General features: G+C 36.1%; 1 protein-coding gene across 12 annotated transcripts in view; it reads left to right on the forward strand.

The window, feature by feature from the left end:
- The window catches only part of SMARCA4 (SWI/SNF related, matrix associated, actin dependent regulator of chromatin, subfamily a, member 4), a 91239-nt gene that overhangs the window by 20762 nt on the left and 55544 nt on the right, over nt 1-14933 (forward strand). For all 12 annotated transcript variants that reach the window (XM_031947554.1, XM_031947552.1, XM_023496549.2 and 9 more), the window contains 3 exons: nt 9104-9236; nt 9688-10092; nt 10425-10523. In XM_031947554.1, the coding sequence (XP_031803414.1) occupies nt 9104-9236; nt 9688-10092; nt 10425-10523 (637 nt within the window). The remainder of the gene's footprint in view (nt 1-9103; nt 9237-9687; nt 10093-10424; nt 10524-14933) is intronic.

Here is a 14933-nt window from a genome sequence, read left to right on the forward strand (position 1 = left end):
CAGAAACAACAGGTAGGTGATGAATTGGACCTAGAATTAAAACAGGAAAAAGGGAGCAGTCTGGATTGCTTCTAATAAATTGTAAAGTTCCTCTGGTGACCCCCACATCCATCTTTTAGTAGTCATTTTATTCTCTTTTCTAATGAGGACAGTAGAGAAGCTGTAGAACATAACCAGTGAGGAATTTCAAAGACTGTGTTCAGAGATATCAATGGTAGGAAGAAATGTGAGGTTGATTACATGATAAGAAATTGCAGCCTGAGAGTTCCATTAGTATCCTCAAAATGTTGGAGAACTTGAGAAGGGCTTCTGGCATATTGAATGGACTCCCTCTGACAAATTTATGGAAGAACATAGACATTAAATCAAGATAGATGTGCATCAATGAATTAGTCTGCTTCATTTGAGGGAATAGACAAGTCATATATGTATTTGAATATAGAGACATAGTTAGGTAAGAGATGGTTAGAGGATGAATACTAAAGCATAATATAGGCCTGATTATGTAAGAACAAGCTCATGCTAGTAGGGGAAGCCACAAATGACAGAGTTTTAAACATAGGGAAAAAGTGGTGACTCAAAGATAGGATAGAACCACTGTCCAGGGTAGATGGTTCAGTGTTAGTACTGAGAGAAGGTAGAGCATCTGTATTCTCAACAGAGGAAAATTTAGAATGGAAAGGATAGAATGAAATTGGTTAATCAAAAGTCTCATCTGGGATCAGATAATAAGAAAATACTTATCCACTCTTTTTTAGGTTAATTGATTCAATAACTAATCCAATATCCTCAAAGAACAAGTGTATGTGATATTAGGTCACTAGTGGGGAATAGGAAAGTTGAATGTTGGAGGGGAGAAAGACGGGTGTTACTTTTTAGTGTTTAGAGTTTTTTAGGTGTTATTTTTAGAAAAGGAGAATAAAAGTTATACATTCTTAATTAAAAAATATAAAAAAATTTTTCCTCACCCCCACCCCTGTTCTGCAAGTTAACCAATATATGTTCAACATGGCTGTATTCTCTTCTGACATTCTTTCCTAACAATGATTCTAGACTATTGGGTAGAAAGTTTGAGAAAGGCAGATTTAGGCTTAATATGTAAGAAAAAACTTTTAAGATTTAGTGATTTCACAAATTGGAATGGGATTGGAAAAAGGAAGTTTCTCTTTAAGAGAGTCTTCAGACAGAACCTAGGTGAGTTTTTTTATTCAGGTTGCAGACTAGTCTGAATTATTCCAACTCTCTGCTTTTGTGAGTAATTGGTCAATAGGTTGGTGGACATTTTCAAATATGAGGTCAGGATAAAATGGAGAGGAAAACAGAACCAAATACTGAACTCAGTGCTAAAGAAGAGAAGGATGTTGTGGCAAGAAGGTTACAACAACACTGATCTACAGAATGGATGATACAGACTGACAAGAGTGAAACTTGGAGGAAGAGGCATTGCTGAGCACTGATGGCAGAAAGAGGGTCTCAGAGTGCTTATATGTGTTCTTCCTTCTAGTCCTATCTATTCAAGGACATGACAGAATTAAAACTAGCATTGGAAGGAATAGAGTGCCTTCTGTTAAAGAGCAGAGAATATGAAAAGAGGACAAATAATAAGAAATGAGGGGGCATTTCTGAATATTAGAACTTGGATTATAGAGAATACAATGGAAAGGAAAGAAGGGCTAGAGGAGAAAAGCGACTAGGGAGATGGAAGTTTGAGACCAAGTGAGTCTGATAATGAGGAAAAGGAGCAGGGGAAAAGAATTAACTTTAACCTTTTTGTTTTGTTTTACTTGGCCCATATTTTGGTGTTTTGAGATAGAGGAAGTAGGCTTATATGACCTCTCTGTCAGTTGTATTGTCAGAACTCCTCTATGGTTATTTTTTTGAAATAAACCAGTTCTCTCAGACCCTTGGGCTTCTAGAAAGCTATCAAAAATGAAACCTTGAGCTCTAGGTTTTTTATTAGGACACAGTGCTTTTAAATAGTGATGTGTGGCTCTTGGTGGTCCATTTCATCCTCCAAATTATCAAGTGCTTCATTGTGCTAATTAAAGTTAGGCAGAATAAGTCCTTGAGGGGGTTTATGTGTGATGTTAGCAAACAGATAGAAAGTGATCCACTAAACTATAAAGATCCCTGGATCACATATTTAGAAAACCACCTGTTTGCATATCTTTTTTTAAAAAAAATTATCAACACATTAAAATCTGATTAAAATCAGATAGGAGCTATATTTTCATCTTGTTTCCCAGTCACATCCAGGAATGTTGTGATTGTTGTTTGATATATTTGGTATATTGGGAAAAGTAAATTTCAACAGAAAGCAACTTTGAATCAAAGAGATGAAGGGAGCAGGAGAAATAAATTCAAAAGATATCTCGCACATGGAACATGTTCTTGGCTCTTCAGTTAGGCTTGATATTTGAGGGAGTCTATTGCTGACAGTAGCATTAAAGTCTTTGCCTGAGATCCAAATTTTTTTCAGTCTCATCATTTTGGCAGTTAGACATCTTTTTAGATTTTCTAAAAATTGAAATTGGGGTTACTAGCCCCACCACCTTCTAGGACAGCCTTCCCACTTTTTAATAAAGAGCCCTCACAGGAGCCTCTCAAATCTTCAAGGATTTGCCTATTACACCTAATTTTACTCCTTGGGGCCAAATGGAGTAAGTTTAATCTTCTTTCCATTTAGGATAGTCCTGGTATTTACAAATCTCTTCTTGCTAAAATATTTCTTTTAATTGATCATTATCTGGAATGGGTTTCCATTTCTCTCAGAATCATTACTTTTCAAAGGACAATATATCTTTTGATTCTGGTTTATCTTATCTCCAAAAAAGAAAGTTTTTACATGATTATAGAAGCCTAATAACATAGAGAATTATATAGTCCTCTAGAGTTGTAAGAAACTTGGGTTTGGAAAGTGAAAGAACATTGTCTCTGGAGTTAAAGAACCTGGGTTCAAATTCCACCTCTCATAGTGCCTCTGTATTTTTTGTGAAGGTACTTGACCTTTCTTCATTTATGAAATGAGAGAATTAGAACAGGGATCCTCTAAGATCCCTGCAAACTCAAAATCCATGTCCTGTGATTGTATGGATTTATTATATTTCACCTGTTATCCTGTTATTTATTACCATGCCTCAGTTGGAAGGCTCCCTGTGCTCTTAAGATGGTTGATCCCCCCTCCTTACCTACCTGTCCCCTTTTTATTTGAATAGCTGAAATAGACATTTTTCTCTTTATATGGCCCCTATTCATTGTTCCTAATTCTGTCCACTTCCAAACAAAAGATAACTAAATTCTTTTTTCACATTATAGTCTTTCTGATATTTCAAGATGCCTATTAGAATGATCTCTTTCCCCCTCCTTAATGGTTTTTATCCAAACTAAATTTTTTTTAAACATTTCTAGATCTTTCAACTTATATTCATAGGTCATGGTTTTCAGTTTCTCATCATTTTTGTTTATCTTCTCTAAAATTTCTTACCTGGCAGTAGACATAATACTTCAGATGTGTTCTGACCAGGGCATAATGATGAGCTATTCCCTCCTTGATTCAGCCATCATTCCTTTCTAAATGTAACATTAGGTCATTCTCTTGTCTTTTGATTGCAGCATTGCACAGCCAACATATTAGATTTAATATTCATCAGCATTCCTAGGTAGTTTTCACATGAATTACTTAATGTCTTCTGCTTTTGTATCCCGTCTTAGATTTTAAATTGATTAAAAGAATTATGAGTTTTGATTTTATTAATTTAAATGAAAAGAGAAATCGAGCTCATAATTACAGAACTTTATACTATATTCCGACTAAATTTCATTCTGGTAGAACTGGCCCATTCCAGCTTTTATGCATGTCTGTTTTGTCATCTATTTACCCATCCCTCTGAGTTATGTGTTATTTGCTGATGGGATAATATGTCATCTATTTCTTCATCCAGATCACTGATAAAAATGTAAAATGACCTGGGCCAAGGAAAGGATGCACATGGGTGCACAAGCGCACGCACACATACACACACACCCCACATCCCTCTTCTCTGTCTCTTTCTCTTTGAGTTGATTGATATCAGAACATTAGCATCTTTGAGTCCAATCAATTAAGCCATTGTTTGCTTATCTAATAATTGACATCCAAGGATGTTGTGAGAGACTTTTAAATCTTTCTCTGAAATTCTGGCAACCTTAACTAGTCTAACTTGTCATGAAAGAAAATAAGGTTAATCTGATATAACTTATTCTTAGGGATTGTTTTCTTTTTCCATTTTACCACATGTATTTTTCAAGAAGTTTTCTTCAGTCATTTCCTGTGTTTACTTTTCCAAACTCTTACTGCAATGTTTCTAATTTTCTTCTAATCCACTTGTAAGATTCTTTTTGAATTCTTCCAAGAGAGCTCTTTGAGCTGGAGACCACTTTTGAGGCTTCATCTAGAGCATTTTGCCTTTAAGTGTCCTCAGGGTTTTGGATTCTGTTCATTCTTGTCTCCATAATAGCTATCTATGGTCCGAGCTCTTTGTGTTTTTTGGTTGCTTTTTAAAGATTGAGGTCTGTGCCATAGGAACAAAGGGGATTGTGCCAAGCTTCCTCTTTAGGGCAACAAGGGCTTCAAACTGCCCTGGGGTTGGTTGTACTGCAGGCTTCTCCCCTGCACTGGGTGGGCCTGGGCAAGTCCTGCCTGTTATTTGCTTTTTGTAGTGGTATTAAAGGTCTCACTAGCTTTCTGAACCAATGCTGTGGTGGCTCTCAATTTTGGTTAAGAGCCTCCCACTCGATTCCCTGGGCCTCCCTGTGCTGGGCTGCATCCCTCCCCTCCCCCTGCCCCAGCCCAATGTAGATAGACTTTTCCTAAATCTCTTCTGGTGAAATTTGTTATACTCCAAATATTTTGGGGTTCTGTTACTCCAAAATCCATTTAGAAGACTTGATCTAGTATTGATTCTGAAACCAGCTTAGGCAAAGTCCTGTCTACAAAGTCCCATCTTGGGTCTGTGCCCCTCTCATTCTCCCTCCCCAGTATAACTTATTCTTAATGAAACAATGCTAACTTGTAATAGCAGCTCAGTCCCTTTCAAATTTCCATAAACCATCCTTTTAGTGATATAATCTAGCATTGTATCAGGAAAGTATATTACTAGTTAGTCGTATCTAAACCTTTGTGACCCTGTTTGGGTTTTCCTGGCAAAAATTTCCTTCTCTGGCTCATTTTACAGATGAGCAAACTTAGATGAGTTAACTGAGTAGCCCAGGGTTACATAGTTGGTAAATGTCTTGAGGTCAAATTTGAACTTCTGACTCCAGGTCTGTTACTCTATCCATTGAATTACCTCTCTGGCTTAGATTTACTTAGATTAGATTTACTGAACCTCAGTAACATAGCATTCTCTTGCTTGGTCCACTTCTTAAAATCACTAGACTTTACCTTTTTGAAAATCAAAAACCACATTCACTCATCTCCAATTCCTTGCCCATATTCCAGTTCTTCAAAAGTAATTATTAGTGGATTTAACAATCATGTGCATATTCTCATGCTATAGAAAATAGTTTTCCAAACAAATTAAAGAAACAAAATGAAGGTTATGTAGTTCCACCTTCTCTGCATTGCCCATCTTCTTTCTATTCTCATCAAGTAGGGCGATATGATACTTATCCTTAATCTTCTCAACTCAACATTGTTAAACAGGCAAAACAGGTAATTAATGAGCCTTAGCCAAAAGGCTTTTAGTCCTTCTGGAATAACTTGTTTTAGCATTTTTTTTTTTAATCACATTCATTTCTGAATGTTTCTCCCCTCCACTACCTAACAAGCCTTCTCTTGTATCAAAGAATTAAAAAAAAAAGAAAAGTTTTTTTTTAAATTGTTCAACAAAAGTAACCAACTTATCAATTGAGTCTGATAGTGTATGTAAAGTTTGATAACAGTTTTGATAACAGAAAACAAATTTTATAGGAGTGAGGTAAATTTTTTTCATCTCTTCGTCAATCTAAATGTAGTCAGTTATACTACATTGATTTTATCTCTTTTTTCTTATTTCAGTTATTGTAGTAACTGGTTCAACTTATTTCAGTTTGTATGTTGTGTGTTTTTCTGAATTATTGTTACATTCAGTTAGTTACATCTACATACTGCATTTTGTTTAACCATTTCCAATCTATGGGCATTGACTTTGTTTCAAGTTCTTCGCTACCACAAAAAAGTGCTGCTATAATTATTTTGATGTAAATGGAACCTTTCTTTGACCTCTGAGAGGAAGTTGTATGATTCTAAAATAACTTTCCAGAGCAACATTGCTACGTGGAATACTACATTTCTAAATTGGATGTGAGATTTTCTACTGTGGTTGAATCACAATTCACTATTCTGTCAGTAATACTACATATCCATGTCTCCTACTTTTCTAGTTTTTTTCGTCCACTTTGCCGATTTGCTTGGTTGTAAGGTGTTTTGATTTTTAAAATTTTTCACATTGGTAATTTTGGAGTTATTCATGCTTTCAAAATTTTTTATTGAGATATTTTTATATTATCTGTATTTTGTTCATTGCATCTTTTTACTCATCCTCAAAAAGTCATTTCTTATAATAAATGTAAAGTCTGACATTCTCTTCTCAGGATCCCCCCATCTCTGCAAAAATATAGGGGATGGGTGCTTTATAACTGTACTTGGGGGCAAACTAGGTCCTTGTAATTTTGTACTATTCAGTTTTGATTTTATTGTTGACCATTTACATTGTTGATATTGTGTTATTGGCTTACTTCACGTTGTTCATGAGTCTTCTTGTGCTTTTATGCATTTATCACATTTGTCTTTTTTTTTTTTTTTTTAATAGCACAGTATTAACTCCATTTTAGTCAAGTGTCATAGTTTGTTTAGCCAGTCAACAAATGATGGACATTTTAAGTTCCGAAATCTCTCCTGACCCCAACTCTTCCTTCTTCAATCGAGAAGGCAAACAATGTTAGTTATAAATGTAAAATTATGTAAAACATTTCCACATTAGCCACATTGCCCCCACAAAAAGCAGGAAAAATAAAGTGAAAGAATTATATTTTAGAGTAGCTGTCATTCATGTTGATCACTGCTACTATAGTGCTGTTGTATATACTATAACTTTTCAATTTCATATAACCAAAGGTATCTTTTATTCTTTGTGATTGCTTATAGTGTTTCTTTGATTAAGAACCCTCTTCTTTTCCCAGTTGATAAATGGTCTAAAGACAAAAATAAACTGTTATCAGAAGAAAAAACAAAATTTTAGTCATACTGTCACTACTGAGTAGAAAAATACACATTTATAAGGTAACACCTCATACTTACCACAGTGACTAATATGACCAAAAAGGAAAAAAAAGAACAGGGGCACACCAGCCCTGAATTCAGGAGGACCTGAGTTTAATTCTGGCCTCAGATACCTAACACTTACTAGCTGTGTGACCCTGGGCAAGTCACTTAATCCCAATTACCTCAGCCAAAAAAAAAAAAGGACAAATGTTGGAGGGGATTTAGGAAAATTAGGACACGAATGCACCATTGAGGGAGTTTTGAACTGATCCAACCATTCTGGAAAGCTATTTAGAACTGTGCTCAGAGAGCTATAGAATTTTATATAGCCTTTGATCCAGCAACACCATTACTAAGATCTCCCAAAGAGATCAAAGAAAAAGGAAAAGGACCTATACGTACAAAAATATAGCAGCTCTTTTTTGTAGTGACAAAGAATTGGAAATGGAGGGGATGCTCATCAATTGGAGAATGATTAAACAAGTTATGATATGTGATTGTGATGGAATGCTGTTGTGCAATAAGAAATGATAAGAGGGGAAGGTTTCAAAAAAAACCTGGGAAGACTTACATGATCTGAGGTGAGCAGATCATTGTATACAATTATAGCAAATTTTATGATGATCAGCAGTGATGGTGTTATTCTGAGCAATACAGTAATCAAAGACAATTGCAAAGGACTTATAATGAAAAATGATGTTCACTTCCAGAGTTTGAATGCATTTCAAAGCATTAAAAAATTAAAAAAAATTTTTTTCTTAGTTGTTAGCTTTTTGTTTTTGGTTTTGATCTGTTTTCTTTCACAACAATGCTGATGTGGAAATGTTTTTGCATAATTTACAATATATATCAAATTGCTTGCCTGCTCAACGAGAGGAGGGAGACAATTTGTAATTCAAAACTTTAATAAATGAATGTGCTTAAAATATTTTTATTTTATGATTGAGAAAAATAAATTTAAAAACATATCAAGTAGCTGTGAAATTGATCTGGGTCCCTTCAAACTTTTAAAATTTGTGGTGTTAATATTCAGGTTATATAATTATTTGGAAAATGTAAATGGTATACAAATCTAATGTCTCATTACTTTTTCAAAATTAAACTAGTATTTATCCTGATAAGTGCCCTCACTTCCTTCTCTTTTTATATTTCCTTTTTTAATAGGACTTTGTTAGTGAACTTGCTGTTTAATCAAATTTGGTTACTTTAGTAGCTCACCTTCCTTACCAGAATTAGATGTATCTCATTAGAGAGAACTTTTTCATAAAACTTATTTCTCACAATTCTTTAAGTTAATGCAATATCATTCCCATTTTACATGTTAAGAAACATGAGGCCCCAAGAAAGTTTGACTTGTGATCGATCACACATCAGTAAATGTTTGAGATTTGGGTCTTTGGTAATAGCTCTTATATAGCCTTGCTTCCCTTGAACCCTTTCTACTTCTTCATACTATTTTCACTACTGGGAAGGAAATGTCTTTTCTAGTCTCTGCCTTCAAGGCCTATTTCAGCTCCCATTTTATCTATTAAGCTTTTCCTGATTACCACAGGTCTCAGTAATCCTGTCATTTTCTAAGCTAGTTTTGTATTATCAGTGCCACTAATTTGGTATTTAACACATACTGTTTTGTATTGTTTACTACATTAGGTGTATGTATGCCTTTTCAAATTATTATTATTTAAATATTAAGTCTATTTTGGATGGGACCCGTAGCTTTCTATACACATTGTGAAAAGGTGGGTTAGTAAAAATGATTTGACTTCATAGCAAGCAACTTATCTGACAAAGATGCTGCTTTTTTGCTTTTTAAAATTGTAGCCAATGGATTCCATGCATGAGAAGGGAATGACGGATGATCCTCGATATAACCAGATGAAAGGGATGGGAATGAGGTCTGGGGGACATACAGGGATGGGGCCTCCTCCAAGCCCAATGGATCAGCATTCTCAAGGTAATGTTTTTCTCCAGGCTTTCCCTCAACTTTTTTTCCCATCATTTTTTATATTTACAGTAGTAAACCTATATATATCCTATAGTGGGGATCTCTCTGAACGCTTTGATCTGGCAGTGCTTTTTCAATTTGTCATTTTCCTTCTGCATGTAGATTTTGATAACTATACCTTGCAAATCACAGAGATAGAAAACAAAATTGTTTTAAGCGTTAAGATGTGTTAAGCTGTGTTTCCTTATTAAAACTTCTGTGGAATGACCTTTTTCATGTTATTTAATAAAATCCTCTTTCTGATGGTCCTTACAGGTTTTGGAGGAAGTGTCAGAGGTGATTAAGGTCATTCCCCACTTTTAGTAAAGAAACAATATTTTGGAATTTTAGAAAACAGCTGTTTTTTCTTAAAAATCAGAAGAAATATGGAATGACCACTTAGCATTTCATTTTTTCATAGGTTATCCTTCTCCTCTGGGTGGCTCTGAGCATGCCTCAAGTCCTGTTCCAGCTAATGGACCATCTTCAGCCCCACAGATGTCATCTGGTCCTGGTGGGGTACCATTAGATGGTAGTGACCCACAAGCGTTAGGACAGCAAAACCGTGGCCCAACGCCTTTTAATCAAAACCAACTGCATCAGCTCAGAGCTCAAATTATGGCATATAAAATGCTGGCTAGAGGGCAGCCTCTACCAGATCACCTGCAGATGGCAGTGCAGGGTAAAAGACCAATGCCAGGAATGCAGCAGCAAATGCCAACACTACCTCCACCCTCTGTATCTGGGACAGGACCAGGACAAGGACCAGGACCTGGACCTGGGCCTGGTCCAGGACCCGCACCTCCAAATTATAACAGACCTCATGGTAAGTGTTGATTGCCTATATTGATTTTGTATCTGTAGAATGGGGATGGGGGTATAAATAAACAAAAAACCTTCAGTGTATCTGTAAATTACCATTTGTTTAGCCATCCATTCACCTCTAATCCTTGAACTTTTAATAGTTCCCTACAGCTGATTTGATTAAATAGTACTTATTCTCCTGTGCTCTCAGAACACAAAGTTAAAGGAATTGACTTCATTGCATTCATTATATTATCTGCCCACCATATATATACACATTTGGAAACAAAGTCACCCACCACTTTATCCATAAACAGATTTTAAAAATATTTTTTTCTTCCCCACAACTCACAGGTATGGGAGGGCCAAACATGCCCCCTCCTGGACCCTCAGGAGTTCCCCCAGGAATGCCTGGACAGCCCCCTGGTGGGCCCCCAAAGCCCTGGCCTGAAGGTAACACGTAAATCCTTCTTTTCACAAAGCCTTTGTATTATCATTTTTTAGTTTGAGAATGAGTGTAACATATTTATCCAGACTGTATAGAAAGAAAAATGTTAGAGTGAAACTACCATCAATTGACTTTTTTTATGTTGCTAATGTGTTTTTTGTTTTTTTTTTTTTGTTTTGTTTTGTTTTGTTTTTAATCATTGTTAAGAATTCCAGAAATGCTATTGAAAGAATTTAAACTAGGGACTATGATCAGTTTTGTTGTTTCAATATAATTTACTTCCATTGTGATCCTATGCATTTTATTTTGTATGTTTAAGAACATTCTGAAAAGGATTTACATACAAGGGGCAGCTAGGCGGCATAGTGTATAGAGCACCAGCCCTGAATTCAGGAGGACCTGAGTTCAAATCTGGACTCGGACACTTAACACTGCCTAGCTGTGTGACGCTGGGTAAGTCACTTAACCCCAATTGCCTCAGGGCGGGGGGGAGCAGAGAAAGAAGAGGAAGAAGTCCATCAAACAACAAAAATTAAGAATTCTAGAATTCGTAAGTTCATAAGAATTGTCTTCCAGATGAGTGTGATTCTGAACATCAAGAAACAACTGAATGAAATTCTTTAATCTTTCTAGGAAATTGCTTGAGGATAACATTTCCTCAAGACTGGTTGGGTCTGCAGGTTTTGTAATTGATAGAAAGGTCAGTAGCTTGTGGGGTGCATATGAAAGTGATGGTGGCTGTATTTGACTTTAGAGATTCTGACCAGTCCAATAAATTGCAAGAGGCCTTTAAAGAGCACTTTGTTTTATAGTCATAGCTGCTGCTTATGCTATAAACTGCATTGGGGATAGATGTCTTTTGTTGTGCTTTTAGATGGGTGTCACTTGTAGACAAGTGCTGGACCAGCTCTCTGCCTCAGTGTCATACCTTCACAAGGACTTGACAACTGAACTTTTATGATAATAAATAAACTACTAAGAAACTAATATTTTGTTCCTATTGGTTTATGATAAGAAGGTAGAGAAAATATGGCTTAAAAGAAATAAAATAGTGGTAATAGCAAAATAAAACCCTGTGGACCTAGTATATTTGTATTTTAGAAAGGCATTTGACAGAATTTATTTTGTCATTATGAGTAAGAAAGCTATGAGTTACATGAATAGTAACTGATAGGATGATTAGATTTAAAAAGTAGTTATTACTGAATTAGGGCAGCAGCAAGGTGGCACAGTGAACCTGGAGTTAGGAATACATAGGTTCAAATTTGGCCTCAGTTATTTACCAGTTGTGTGACCTTGGCAAGACACTGCCCTTATTTGCCTCAATTTCCTTTTTCTGAAAAATGAGCTAGAAAATAAATTGACAAACGAATAGTTTGTCTATATCAGTATCTGCCAACAAAAATAAGTATATGTCAGTATCTGCCAACAAAAATAAACCCAAATGGGGTCACAGAGAGTTGAACACAACTGAAAACATTTCAATAACTATAGTGTATCAGACTCAGTGTGAAAAGAGAGAGGGGGATCTGTCTTTGGCCCTGAGCTAATCAACATTTTTCTCAATAATTTGGAAGAAACTATTAAAATTCTGTGTTTCAGATTTGCTGATAAAAGGAAGCTTGAGGGGTGAAATCATGGTGAATGACAGGATAAAAAAATCTGAACATGCTAAAAGAATGAGAGCAATGAAAATGTGTGGGGCTAGATGTGAAAGCTTGCCTTTGGGCTCGGCAACGTTACTTTGTAAAAGCTTGGTAGTCAAAAGAACTAATGGTGTTTTAAGCTGCATGAAAAGAGCTGTCCTGGAACAGGAGCTTGCCTATCTACATTTGGGATGATGATCGGCAACATAATGTAGTAGTTAAAGTTGCATTTGGAGTCATGTAGGTCTGAATTCCGAACCTACCTCAGGCATTTCATAATTTGGTGACCTTGGACACATCACTGAACCTCAGGGCCTCAGTTTCCTTATCTTATAAAATGGAGATAGTAACACCTACACAGCCTAATCGTATAGAGTTGCTATGAGAAAAGCATTTCAAAACCTTAATCCATATTTTTCAGCTGCCAGATTTAATTTTTAATTTTTTCTTTCTATTTCATCTCTTTCATTTCAATGGAGCTGGAAGTAAAGGAGCTTCTCATGGACCCAGTTCTGCTCCTGAACTTTAATTTGCTTTATTTCTGGCCTCACCAGTTCACCAGATCCCTTGCTCCTTGGGGCTCAGCATCTTTATTTCAGATTTAGTATAGGTGGCTGATTAGTATCAAGTAACAACCAGAATGGTTTTCTTAATGTATGTCTGATAATATCATTTCCCTTCTTGAGAATTATCATTGGTTCCCTCTATCTTCTAGCAAGAATGCAAAGTGCTATGGTTGGCATTTAAAAATGCTTCAGTCTGGCTCCACCCCATTTCTAGGCTATTGTCACTCTCCCTTATGCATCTTATATTTCTGCTGAAGTGACTTGTTTGGAATTCCCCATATTTAACATTCTGTATGGATTTGATGTCCTTTCAAAGATTGTACAACCATCCCTTCCCTTTACCCCCTATTCCTAGTGTAGCTCCCTCCTTGTGCCTTTTTGTAGTTCTTGGCTCCCTTCTTGTCAAGGGCTGCCTTCTTTGAGGCCCTTCCCGATTGCCCCATTCATTAAAGCCCTCTTTTCTAGTTTGGATTTAGTTTATTACATATTCAGTTATACTTTGCCTCGTCCAGATCCCACTAATTTATCCCTAGTAAGATTCAAGTGAATAGTTGAGGGTCCAAGATTGTTTGGTTTTCAGCTTTATATCCTGAGGTTTGCCTAGCATAGTGCTCAAAATTCCTTGGATGCTGATTGAAAACTAGAGTATTTTAGAGATATTGTGTCACTGTCATTGAATCTTAGCATCAGATTTTAGGAAGGACAGACAAGCTGAAGTACATTGAAGCAGGAAGAGGGCAACCAAGGTAGGGAAAGGACTGAGGTTCAGACAATATAAGGATCTGAAATAACTGGGGAGAATTTAAATATTAAAAAAAAATTATTTAAAAATTATTTTTTTATTTTTAATAGCTTTTTATTTACAAGTTATATGCATGGGCAATTTTACAGCACTGACAATTGCCAAACCTTTTTGTTCCAATTTTTCCCCTCCTTCCCTCCCACCCCCTCCTCTAGATGTCAGGATGACCAATACATGTTAAATATATTAAAGTATAAATTAAATACAAAATAAGTATACATGACCAAATCACTATTTTGCTGTACAAATAGAATCAGACTCCGAAATAGTGTACAATTAGCCTGTGAAGGAAATCAAAAATGCAGGCAAGCAAAAATATAGGGAATGGGAATTCAATGTAATGGTTCTTAGTCATCTCCCAGAGTTCTTTCAATGGGCGTAGCTGGTTCAGTTCATTACTGCTCCCTTGGAACTGATTTGGTTCATCTCATTGTTGAAGATGGCCAGGTCCATCAGAATTGATCATCATATAGTATTGTTGTTGAAGTATATAATGATCTCCTAGCCCTCATTTAATTCGGCATCAGTTCATGTAAGTCTCTCCAGGCCTTTCTGAAATCATCTTGCTGGTCATTTTTTAACGAACAATAATATTCCATAATATTCATATACCACAATTTATTCAGACATTCTCCAGTTGATGGGGCATCTACGCAGTTTCCAGTTTCTGACCACTACAAAGAGGGCTGCTACAAACATTCGTGCACATACAGGTCCCTTTCCTTTCTTTATAATCTCTTTGGGATATAAGCCCAGAGGAAACACTGCTGGATCAAAGGGTATGCAGTTTGATAACTTTTTGAGCATAGTTCCAAATTGCTCTCTCAGAATGGTTGGGTGTATTCACAATTATGCCAACAATATATAAAATAAATATCTTAAAAGCATACTTGAGTATATTTCAAGGGTTGTCAAATGGAAGTTGCTGTTTTGCTTTAGGGGTCAGAAGTAATGGGTTCAAGTTCCAGAGAGACAGATATAAGGAAATGCTTGCTAATCATCCATTGATGAAATGTGTTTAATCAGGAAGTCAGTCAATTAATAAGCATTTTTAAAGCACTTGCTGTGTGCCAGGTAGTGTGCTAAGCTAATGGGGAAGACAACATGCAAACAAATATGGACAGAAAAGCTATAGGCAGGATAAGGAGTAAGTTAATGAAGTAAGGGAAGGCTCCTTGTAAAAAATGGGATTTTAGTTGAGACTTAAAGGAAGCCAAAGAAGTAAGTAGAGTGAGGAGGAAAAGTACTCCCAACTACAGGGGCAGCTTGAGAGAGTGTCCAGGGTTGTGAGATGATGCAGGATAGCAGTGGAATAGTATGTGATAGTGAATAAACTATAAGGAGGACTTTCAATGCTAAAAAGGGATTTTGTATTTGATTCTGGAGTTGATTGGAAGCTGA

This window comes from Sarcophilus harrisii, chromosome 1 (genome assembly GCF_902635505.1).
Source record: "Sarcophilus harrisii chromosome 1, mSarHar1.11, whole genome shotgun sequence".
Lineage (NCBI taxonomy): Eukaryota > Metazoa > Chordata > Mammalia > Dasyuromorphia > Dasyuridae > Sarcophilus > Sarcophilus harrisii.